This window comes from Chaetura pelagica, unplaced genomic scaffold (assembly GCF_000747805.2).
Source record: "Chaetura pelagica isolate M959 unplaced genomic scaffold, ChaPel_1.0 scaffold158, whole genome shotgun sequence".
NCBI lineage: Eukaryota > Metazoa > Chordata > Aves > Apodiformes > Apodidae > Chaetura > Chaetura pelagica.
This window is the reverse complement of record NW_009954182.1, coordinates 500509-512940: the sequence shown is the minus strand read 5'-3', so window position 1 is coordinate 512940 and position 12432 is coordinate 500509. Positions and strand designations below refer to the sequence as shown.

At 42.5% G+C, this 12432-nt stretch overlaps 1 protein-coding gene across 1 annotated transcript in view; it reads left to right on the top strand.

Annotated features, from left to right (window-relative positions):
- Positions 1-2066: 2066 nt before the first annotated feature.
- The window catches only part of PPP1R8 (protein phosphatase 1, regulatory subunit 8), a 13122-nt gene continuing 2756 nt past the window's right edge, over positions 2067-12432 (top strand). The window contains 5 exon segments of the mRNA XM_010002918.1: positions 2067-2116; positions 2745-2805; positions 9582-9735; positions 10364-10584; positions 11256-11400. Coding sequence (XP_010001220.1) covers positions 2067-2116; positions 2745-2805; positions 9582-9735; positions 10364-10584; positions 11256-11400 — 631 coding nt within the window.

The following is a 12432-nucleotide window of genomic DNA, read 5'->3' as shown; positions in this document are numbered from 1 at the left end:
GCAGCAGAATGCTGAACTGTAGAGAGCAGAAGACATTCAGGCAGTGGTGACTGTGATACACCATCTGGAAGGAACAGAAGAGCTTCCTGTTTCTCAAACCCAAGGACTTGTGCTGGTGCCAGGTTCTGATGTGAGACCATTTGTCTTGGAGCAGGTCTAAGCCTGGCTGTCCCTGTGTGTTCTGTGGAGGGGAGGGTCTAATGACCTCAAGTAATTCTCCATCCCTCAGAGCAATGAAGGAAAATTAGGTTAGTGGATATTTTAGCATATTAATTACTGGGAGAGGAGTTTTCTCTTTTTAATATGTGAGGGGTTGTTGATACTTGCAAATACAGCCATTGCTTCTGATCTTTGGTGACTCTGGACCTATAATTCAAAACTAATGTTTTGAAGTATAAACTAATAAAATATAAACAAATGTTTTGAATATAAAACTGGAAAATTTTTCTGCCTTTTTCAAAGGCTTTTCAAGACTCTAACTTCAGCAGCCTAAGCTGTGACATTGATTCTATCTGTTCCAAAGGGTTTTTTTTACCAGACATTATTTCTGTTTCTATTCATAGCTTGTTTTGATGGTAGCGTAATCAGTATTAACAGCCTTACTGTGTTCACTGTGCAGCAGGCATAGGTAGGTAGGGGAAATACTATCTGCAAAGGATTCTCACTCCAGAAGAAACCAGAGAGCAAATACATTTTTCAAGTAACTTAATTCCTAGCTGAAGGCAATGTCTTGTGCTGCTGCTGGGCTTTTTTTCTGTGCTCAAAATCAAGTTGAAGGTAAAAAGAGAGTAAAAATAACAGCAAGGGTGAAACTAAAAGTGGAGGAGAGGATAGTGAAAAATCAGAGATTGTATGTGGCAAAAGATGACCATCAGATAAGTTCACAGAAGTAAAGTATTTATGCTAGAACACTTGGGAGCTTTCCCATGACCTAAAAGGAACACGAAGGATCTTGCTGAAATGTTTTTAGGACAGGCAAACTAGTGAGTGTCCAGGAAGAGGTTACTGAGAAGAAAAGGAGGCCAGACTCAGTAAGTAGACTTGCTAGTAGAGTTCATTTGTTGAAAGGTTTACCAATTTGGAAGAAAAAAGACAAAGAAAAAGAAAAAAAAAATTTAAAAAAATGGAGTAAGGAGATTTTATTAGATCAAAGTAAGGCCAGCTGCTGTTTGCTCATCTGAAAGAAGAAGAATAAATGTCCCTGTCCATCTTACTTGTTAGGATGGAACTATCCACAGTTTTAGAGAAGGGCTTGGTAAGAAAACTTGTGAAAGCCCCAGTTGGCATATTGAGGAAGGTCCAGAGAGAGATCTAGGCAGGCTGGGAATAATAGATTCGGAGGAAGAGTGGGAAATACTTGAGGAATACTTGAGAAATAAATGAAGTAGAAATAATAGAGGATTGTTCTTGTATGAAGTTATCTAGGATAGCATGTGTATAGTAATTAGTTGACCTGGAGACACAGAAGAAACCTTCAAACACTAAGGTACATCCCAGAAACATGAACATCTATATTTAACCCCTTCAATCAAGTTCAATTGCAAGTGACCTTTCTTTCTTCTCCAGCCATGCTGAGAATGTCACTGCCATTGTCACTGTTCTCTTGGCTTACTCTGTGCAGTGAGCAAAGCAGTAAATGGAAATGTGATCCTTTCTGTGCTTGTTCTTCAAAAGGGCAGCAGTATAGCTAAGAACTAGATCACTGCTGTCACCTAGAAGGTCCATGCAGCCACAGAGACAAGCAGCAGTGAAAAAGTACTAGAGGTGTAGATTTTTAGAGGTCTGAGCAGAAATAAGATTGTTTGCTGCCAGCAGCCAGAGTTCCTATGTAATGATGGGCAGCACATTCATATCACATTAGTTAGTGTCCTGGTTTTGAGCACTGTAAAAACCAAAGATGTGTTTGATATGGCTGATTCTTGTGGTTCTGCATTTTGAAGATGTTTTACTGTGTGTTGCTGAGTCCCACGGGCATCTGTGCTCCCTTTGCCCAAGTGGGAATAATGCTGATGGGTGAACCCTCTGTCCAGGAGGAGAGCAGGGATGGAGCTGTAGGGCAGGGGTAGATGAGCTGCTCTTTGGTTGAGAATTTGGTGGTGGATTGTGCTGTCATAGTGTAGGGGTCCCTTTGCCATCTAGTACCCTAGTCTCTTCCATGTTACCTGTGTTGGTATAAAGTTTGATTACAGGGTGATGGTGGAGGAGCACTGGCTATTGGGCAATATTTTTATAATACTACAGAAGCGTGTGGATCCCCTTTCAGGTTTTTTGCCATTACCAGTCCTAGAGGGGAAGGGTGGCAGAAGATTCCTTTCCTCTCAGCAGAGATCTATTTGTGATGGTAACAGGAGAAAACAGAGCCCTTGAGCAGGCCCTTAAGCAAACGATCCCAGGCCATTCCCTTCTCTAGTTATTAACCTCTACCTGGCCTCAGACAATGTTTTTCCTAGGAGCTGCTCTGTTCATTTTGTAAATTAGCTGGTTTTCACCTGGAGAAGTAAAGCTTGAAATGCCTTATGTCCTGACAGCTGAACTCTTACTATACAAAAAAAAACGTTTTGTGTTTTCAGAAGGAATATGCAGGGAGGAAAAGAAAGCTATGGGATTTTCATATTTTTCCCCAAGTAATTCTGCTTACATTTGTGTAGGTTTGGTCTGTAACTCTAACAAAGTATTGGTTCTAACACTAAAAAACTTTTTTCTTAGATATTTTGATACTATATTTTCCTTTATTTATTTTGCAGGGCAGGAAAACCACCACCTGGCTTACACTTGGATGTAGTCAAAGGAGACAAACTCATAGAGGTATGAAAATAGGTTTTGTAAGCATATATCATATACATAGGCATCAGCAGTAGAACATTTCCCAGCACTGTCAACGCTTAACTTGTATGTATTTCCCTTCTCTCTCATATTAATTTTTTTCAGATCAGTTTGTTTTACCCTGAAACTTCAGAATGAAGTTAATTTTCTCTTGCCTGTGCTCTAAAGCTGTCTCATACTGTGCAGTGCTTTCACAACTTCTCTTTTGACTAGGTGTCCTGTTTGAAGGACACAACACTGCAGTGCTCAGCCAGCAAACAGTGACACTTTGGTTCCTGAACATTAAACCTGTCTTAGTAAGAGAGAGGGGAAAAAAATGTTTGTAAGGGAAACTCAGTACTTTGCAGAGCCTTATTTCTTCCATGTTTAATTTTGAACCAAAGTTGATATTTTGTTTTCTACAATATACTTACATGGGACATGTCACACTGTAGCCAGAAAACACCTTGTCTTAGCAACTTGAAGAGCCAAAGCTTGAATAACATGAGGAAAAGAATCTCTACTATAAAAGAGTAAAAACTCTTACCCTTCTACTGCTTGAGCAAGATACTTGTTTGTTCAGTTTTGCATTTGTTTATTTACAGGAGGGTGATCATGTATCTTACAGGATTGTTGCCCTGTCCTGCACTATGAAGTACAATATGATTTTTTTCATGCCACATTCTGGATCTGTGCACAGGGTTGTGATTAACAGATACAAAGAGTTCTTTTTATTGCAGCAAAGGAATTTGTCTGATAAACACCTCATTTTCTGTTTCGTATTTTGTCTTATACTTTTTCACTGTTGATAATTAGAGGTCATTTTATTGTTGTACTGATCAACATTCAGATTTTTCAAATTGAGATTTTCAAATAAAAAGTAGTAAATACATAATAATTTTTAAAAGGCTCTTTAACATGGTTGACAGAGAGGACCCAAGCCAGCAAATTAAGCATAGCCACCGAGAGACTCCAAACTTGCAGTTCACTGAAACAAAGTAATGTTTCTAGACAGCAAAAATTTGCAAAGTTGAGCCAACTTTTCTTAACAGAAACTTGAAAAATTAAGAAGTCAAATCATGAAAGACTTAGCTTAAAATCTTGGCAGATTTGTAGTGTAGGCTGCCACAGGAGCATCAGACAGTATTAAGTGGTCCTTCTGGTGCCTAGCAGACTAAGGGCACTCTGTACAGAAAATTGACAAAGCCAATTGTGACCTAACAGAGATTTTTGCTTAATTTTGCTTAATTTGAAAGGAATTAGATACTAGCACACACTTACTACATCTTCAAAGTAGCTTATTAGTTCATAGGAGAGACATGGATGGCTTGGTTCATACCAGGTACTCGGGCTGTGTTGGATCTGTCCTTCACTGGCTCTTTGTAGGTACTTTGGCTTTTCAAAGCCTTTGCATTCCATTTGTCTTCAAACCATGGGCCATGTGTTCTGCCTCTTGTGGTAGTTACATGTTCAGAATCATCTTTGAAAGATCAGAGGGATGTAGTAGGACTGCTTCTCAGCTCAGCCTTCTCACTGCTATCCTTGCAGCAGCATCTGGGGTAAGGATTATACTTGGCACTGGGTGTTCCAGTATTTCAGTCCAATAAGATGCAGTGAGCAAAGCCAAATGACAGTGACTGGTTTTTTTGGTGTGTGGCAGGTGGCCAAACATAATGCAGCCTTCCCACCTGGGAGACTTATTCTATGAGATTAGAGTTTTCTTGACATGTCTCTTTTGGATTTTTGAGTGTGGAAAAGGAGGTTTAGGATGAAAGAGATTACATGGAGCTCTCTGCTGAACTATTCCTCAGGTGCTGGGCAAATGTTCTGTCATGGGAGTTCTAGCCAGGACTGAAGAAAAAGCTGCAAAATGCCATATGGAGGCTGAAGATGCACCACTGGTTTTGGCAATGTATGAGCAAACTTGCTGTTGATAGATTGACAGGCAAGAATATGGACTTAGTGGTGTCAGACTCTGAGGCAGTGCTGCCCAAAGCTTTTGGACCTTCAGGAGGCCCAAGTTGGTTTTATAATCCTGGGGTCTCTGTCTATGTTGGGGAAGTGAGTGGTACAAATATCCTGATTCCCTCTCCCTATCATCATCTTGATAACTTAAAAAAGGTTCTCTTTGCTACCATGCAGAGCACTGTCAGCAGCCGTTGCTAGTTCACTATCCAAGTACTCAAAGATTCATTAGAATCCTCAAATCATTTGGATTGGAAGGAACCTTAGACATCACACAGTTCCACACCCCCTGCCATGGGCAGGGACACCTCCCACCAGCCCAGGCTGCTCCAAGCCCCATCCAACCTGCCCTTCAACACTGCCAGGGATGGGGCAGCCACAGCTTCTCTGGGCAACCTGGGCCAGGCTCTCACCACCCTCACAGTGAAGAATTTCCTCATGTCCAACCTCCATCTCCCCTGTTCCTGTTTTAATGCATCCCCCTTGCCCTCTCCCTCCCTGCCCTTGTCCCAAGCCCCTCCCCAGCTTTCCTGGAGCCCCTTCAGGCACTGGAAGCTGCTCTAAGGTCTCCCTGGAGCCTTCTCTTCTCCAGGCTGAACACCCCAACTCTCCCAGCCTGGCTCCAGAGCAGAGCTGCTCCAGCCCTTGGATCAACTCTGTGGCCTCTTCTGGACTCGCTTCAACAGCTCCATGCCCTTATCTTGGGGACCCCAGAAGTGGACCCAGCACTGCAGGAGAGTGTTGGGAGAATCCACCCCCTCAGCCTGCTGCCCACCCTGCTGGGGGTGCAGGCCCGGGACACGGTTGGTTTCTGGGCTCCAGCGCACATTGCTGACCCATGTTGAGCTCATCAGCCAACGCCCTAAGGCCTTCTCAGGAATGTGATGTGATCACACAGAGGTTACAGAAAGGCTGTAGAGTTTAGTTTACCTCCTGAATATCTGATGTTAGCTGTCAGTGACCCTAAGTTCAGTGAGGTACAGCTTGCCTGCCGTTCAGTGTGTAATACATGTACTGATGTGGTGGCAAGTGGTGACCAGGCACGGGCACCTGCCTGTGTGGCCCTGAGGCCTGGCTGGCTGTTGTGCTTCCATCTGCTGAAGTAAGATTTGGAAAAGCTGGCATAGTGTGGCAGTTCTGACAGACTGTCTCATGGAGCATGCATGCCTGCTGTTGGGGCTACGGCAGGGCCTTGTGTACTGTGTTTTGGGAATGACTGTGTTTGTATGGGAACTGTGCAACAAATTAGCAGCATTTGAATGTGATCCATCTGATGCCCTGTTTCCTACGTGTGGCAATAATTTTCCAATTTTGTCTTTTATGGTGGACAACAATAACCAAGAAGGATCATCAAGGTTACTGAGCACTTGATACTAACCGAGCCATCTGTGTCCCAGGTCTTGTGCAGAGGTCTGAGGTGCACCTTGTGATTGCTGGGTCTGAAAAGTGCAACATCAAAAGAAGCCCTGAAGTGTTTAAGCTCAGCGTATAAAGAATGACACTGGGTTATAACTCAGAGGCACAGAAAAATTTGGTAACATCTTGCAGTAAAGGCCATAAAATTATTGTCTCTGTTTATGATTTGTTGCAGTATTTTCAATTTATTAATTTGTGTCTTTACAAAATGTCTTGAAATGTTGTCAAGTCAGAATGCTAGTGGTTTGTGCATAATAGGTGCAAATGAAAACTTAGGGTTCATTTTTGGTTTTGGTTGTGGAAAAGTAGGATAATTTTTCAACCAATTTTCATGGTATTTGAAATGGTGCAAACAGCTCATAGAGCTGAGCACTGATGTGGAGTAATGAATCAGCATCTGAAGATCCACTTGTCTGGATCAGAGTTGTGTTATCATAGGATTTTTTTTTCCAACTACACAATAAAAGGAAAAGTTAGCGCTCGTCTTTCTTAGAAGGTGGAATCACAGAATACACTGGAATAAAGATACTGAATTGGGGAAGATTCAGAGAGCTGAACTGCGTGAGTAAGGTTCTACATAATAGTGGATATAAATCTATTGCTTTGAAGTTGAACCCCCAGAAAACCTGACCAGCATTTCTCAAAAGATGTATTACAGCAAACATAATGGTATTCACAGATCAACAGCTGGATGAAACAATGTAATCATAAGGGAAAATATCTGTGGGACTAATGGAATGATTGCTGTTGGATTAAGGCTTGCAGGGAAGAGTGTAACAAAAGTATACTAGCGTGAGGAATGTACAGGGAAGAGATTGATCTATTTACAGATGGAATTTAAAAAAAACGCAAAAATATTCAACAAGAACAAACTGAGGAGTGTGTTCAGTTTAAGCTCTTTATCAGTGGCTTATACTTTCTGGTTAATTCTGAGAGGAGGGTCTTGTGAAAACCGACATTTGTGAAGAGGCAGAAAATTGTAATAAAGTAGCCAAATAAGAGCAGAATGCAGTAGACTGTTTCAGTATATTGATTTCTCATTTTTTTAATCTGAATTATACTGAGGCTTTGAGATATGCTGTCTCCACTGGACACAGATTCAGAGGAGGTCCCAGCTGGAGGAAAATCACTTGCAGTTTGCATCATATTCATCACCAGATAATGTACTCAAAAGTGAATTGCTAATTAAGCTGTCATTCCTGTCTTATCAAATGAAACATAGACTCACAAAGAAGATTTTTTTTGTAGTTACAGTCTAAATATTTGCCCTCTTGTGGATTTTCTGCCAGCATATGTCACGCTGAGGGTACTGATGAACTTGTCATTCTGTCTAGCTGTTTGTTTTCAGAGAAGTTATTGAAATTTGCTGTGTTGTAGTGCTAGCTGAAACTGGCTAGTTGGTTGGGAAGTTACTTGGTTTAGCTGTGGGTGTAAGCAGCTGATAGGCACACAGCTTGATCATCTCAATCTTATCATTTTAAGAAAGCAGGCCAAAATATCATAAGTCAGTAGATTTCACAAAACATTTACATTCATGAAATTGTGCTTAAAATATGTACCTTGAGTTAGTTGGGAATAAAACATTAGCAGATTATTATCTAAGGAACCAATAAGTTGTCATGATATATACTAATATGGAGTTGGGCTGTTCAACTAATTCTCCTAGTGACCTAAAAGAGAATAAACATGCAGAAATAAATGAAGTGCTTATTAGTGAATACCAGATTATGAGAACTTGCAGCATGGGGACTGACAAACGTTCAGCGGAACAATGAGAAACCAAACTAGAAAATATGGAACACATCTGGGGTGAAAAATCTGCAAACAATTAGTGAGGAAGTGGCATCTGAATGTAGCAGTGCTAAAAGCCTGGGAGGTCATAATTGGTGGGCAGGTAAAGAGATGTAATTTTGCACAGCAATTTGTAGTAGAAAATGAGGTCTGTGTGATTTTTATGCTTGCAGATAAGGCAGAGGAATATAAATACTACGTTTTATTCCAAGCTGGGTCCTTATTTTCTAGATGACTTGGTAGTGCCACAAAGTAAGTAACTGCGTACTCATTGTGTCAGTCTCTCTGGTAACTCAGCAAAAACCCAAGCCGGCTACCTGTAGCCAGTCTGATAGGTTGGCTCTGGCTGAGCACATGGTTTCTACAGCTGGCAAAACTAAGGAGCCAAAACTGACCTGAGTGCTGCTGCCAGGGAGAGAGGCCCTTCCTCATCACACGGGCCTGGTGCCTATAACCCATTGCTGCACTGGGGCAGCTGGGAGACATCTCTTACTGAAGGCAAGCTGATTCAGTCCACCCAAACAGTAGAAGACTAATGCAGGAAAAAAAGTGCTTTGCAAGCTGAAAACTTGGCTCAGATGAGTGGCAGGATGAGGAAAGATAGGGAAGCAACTCTTGTCCTTCAGCAGGCAAAATGTTCATTCAGCTCAGTCCATCTCCTGAAAGCAATGTTTTCTGAACTAAGATAATTTTTTCTGATGGAAGATGTATCATCAGCATTCCCTTGATCATGCTACTGAAGCATGATGTGGGCTTTGGTAATGTCTCAAAAAGCAGAAGCCATCTGTTAACAAAACTGTTGTGCTTTGCCAGCCTTTGACTTGTGCAGCTGGAAGCAAGAAAATTAAGTTAAATTAAGATCCTGGCACATAGTGAGAAGAAGGCTGCACTGCTTAGGTACTTCAGCATTTTGGCACAAGGAGTTCCTTTTAGCAACATTTTCTGTTAACAAAGATAAGCTTTGTATGCCATACGACTGTGTCAACATTGCTTTGCTTTTCAGAGATGATTTGTGGAACTGATATTACAGTATGAAGAAGAGGTTAGAACTAGGATGAATTAAGAAGAAATGTCTAAAATTACTGATTTACTGGAATAGACTATATGGATTCACATTACAGGATATACTCAGTACAGTTTTACATCTTTATTATAAAGGTCTGGAATCCCCCTGTATGTCTGTTACTATATAGAAATACAAATCTGATGTTCTGTGTCAGACTGGAGATCATTTAGCTTAGTGTCATGGTTTAGGCAGGGCCCAGGGTCATCTGCATCAAGAAATGTGTAGAAATCATTGGGAGCAAATGTGAGAGACCCTCTTGTATGGCAGAGTCTCATGCTTTGAAGAGTTACTGTCCTTCCCAGGCTGTCTTGTGTTGGCTATTAAAGAAGGGGATAACTGGGACTCTCCTGTGTTCAGCTGTTCTGATTTTACAAAGAGCAGATTTGTGTTTCCGTAATTAAGTGTCAGACAAAACTGAAATATTGATTAGCTGTTGATGCTTTGTTTTTAATTTGTTCTGTTTATTCCTGTTGCTGAATGTTTTCAGGAAGGTCCAAAGCATTATAGAAGTCTAATTTGCTTCTTTGATTCTCTACCTCAGAAACTCATCATTGATGAGAAGAAATACTATCTCTTTGGGAGAAATCCTGATCTGTGTGATTTTACCATCGACCACCAGTCTTGCTCTCGGGTCCATGCTGCCTTGGTCTATCACAAACACCTCAAGAGGGTTTTCCTCATAGATCTAAACAGCAGTAAGTAGTGTGACATTTAACCAGACAGAAGTATGATATTTTGGTTCCTCAACATTTCTGAGTTTGAGACGCTTTTCCTTTTTTCTTTGTTGTTGTTTGCACTGTGTGGATAGATAACTACAATCTGAATTAGCATCCCAGTGAAAAATTGGCAAGAGTTAGGAGCAAAGGAGAGATTGCTCCAGTCAGCTTAGGTCTACTTTGCTTGGTGTTAAAACAACATTTCTAGACTCTTAGGAGGCTGAAGGAGAGAAGGACTTGGCCTTCCCTTCACAATTTTAATGGAGCTTTCTCTTCTGAGGGTGATTTCCCAAGTTCTAAAACCTGACATACTGTTTTTTCCACTGAGGGAATGATTCCAAACATGGTACATTGTGACCTGCAAGAATCCAGAAAGTAGATTGTGTTTGTCATTTATATCCTTGACTTTCTGAGGATTTCTGATGCGTGTTGCCTTAGTTTGTGAGATGGTAGGTAAAATGTACATAAGCTAATGTTTTAGCAGTACCTCAGTGGCTTGTATCTCAAAGCAACCATGTACAGTTTTTGAACTTCTCAAGACTTGAACTCAAATACTGTGAGCCTAAGTTGATGACTAACAGACTAATTTGCATTTTGATGTTCTCAGCACATGGCACATTCTTGGGTCATATCCGTTTGGAACCTCACAAACCCCAGCAGATACCCATCGATTCCACGGTTTCATTTGGCGCTTCTACACGGGCTTACACTCTGCGGGAGAAGCCCCAGACCCTGCCATCAGCAGTGAAAGGGGATGAGAAAATGAGTGGTGAAGATGAGGAACTCAAGGGCTTGCTAGGCCTACCCGAGGAGGAAACAGAACTTGATGTGAGTACATTGTACCTAGATGGCATTTCCAGCTAAATCAATAACATTCAGCACTTGTTTGCTTAGGTTCGGGTTCTTAATTTCTTGGCCTTGAAGGCAGTCTGAGCTGTCAGCAGCTGACTGATACACACAGACCAACTTATTCTGCCATGATAACCATGTGATCATACTGCTTCCCAGAATCAGTCACCTTAATAATACTACCATTCCAATAGCCTTCTCACAAAAAATTGCTAGGGAGTGTGCACTCTCCAGCTAGTGTTATCTCAGGTGAAGGGTGATTTCCTGCACTGTTCCCCATTTGCTGGGTAACAGTGAATGCTGCCTTGTTTCCTACAGTTAGCTCATGAAGAGGGAGAAAGGAGAAGTGTATGGCATTCACAGGATTGTTGAGGTTGAAAGGGACCTCACGGAATCATCTAGTCCAGCCTCACTGCTCATGCAGGGTCAGCTAGAGCAGTTGCCTGGTGCTCAGTCAGGTTCTGAATATCTCTGCAGACAGAGTCCTCAACCTCTCTGAACAATCTGTTCCAGCACTGGAGCACTCTTTCTTCCTAGGGGTCCAAAGTTTAAGCTAAACAGTGTGCTGTGGTCTTTTGATATGCACAATCACGTGATTAAATCAGAATTCATACACCAGTTGCTTAAACTATTTAATCTCTAAATTTTAGAACCTGACAGAGTTTAATACAGCCCACAACAAAAGAATTTCCACACTAACCATTGAGGAAGGGAATTTGGATATCCAAAGGTCAAAGAGAAAACGGAAGAACTCCAGAGTGACGTTCAGTGATGATGATGAAATCATCAATCCAGGTTAGTAGTTTGCTTTAATCTTTAGCTGATGCCCTTAAAACCCTCTTCTCAGTATTCTCCTAGGGATTCCTCATGGCTTCATATGTATAAGAACAGAAATTTGGCAGTCAGTATTTGGAATCTGCTATTTCAGAGAAGCTGCCACATATCTCACTTAAATCTTTGGACCTCTCTCCATTTCTTCTTTTCTACCTGTAAGATAACTGCATGGTTTGTGGAGGACAGGTATATCACACTCTCTTTCATTGTGTCGCAGGCTGGTACCAGGGGGCTACCGGCTGTCAGGATATTTCCACAACTGCCCCCCCCTGCCCAGTGTGGAGAGGTTTGTGAATGAGCCCGAGGGTCACACGTGGCGTTCGCCTCTCTCAGAGGAACGGCCACTGTGGGACCATATCTTAAAGGGTAGATCAGAGTACCCTCTCACCACGCTCACAAATTGTTACTGAGACCAATGTTTAGTTTGCAAATTAATTGGTTTATTAAGGGTCAACACAAACTAAGGGATCAAGGTTCAGGAGAGGTTGGCTAGGTATATATTGGTAAAGTGGTTCAAAGGCACTGGTCTATAAAAGGCACACTCCAAAGGAGAGGTGTGAAATCAATGGAGTGAAAGGGTAGGAGTTGAGGCTGGTAAGAAAGTTAGAGTGTGTGTGTGTGTGTGCGGTTACCCTCGTTCCGTAGCACGCTGTTCCCGGGATGCGCTGGCAGGCTCGGCTGGAGATCCGTGGGGGGCTTCCCGGTAACTGGAGCGACCACTCCCAGCAGCAGCAGGCACAGCTCTGGTCCCAAAGCAACTGGCAAACGCAGGCTGGGCAGGCTCCTACTCTGGTTCGGTTTGGTTCAGGCTGGTCAGGCAGGGTCCCCGGGGAGCAGGCACGATCCCCGCAGAGCGGGCACAGACGGCCCCCCCCCACACCTTTCCGCTTCTCCGGGGGGCAGCCCCCTTTCCCTCTCGGCTCCTCCGGACAGCCGGGGCTGGCGTTCCAGGCAGGGTCCGGGACTGCAGCAGGGGCTTGTCCCTGCAGGGCG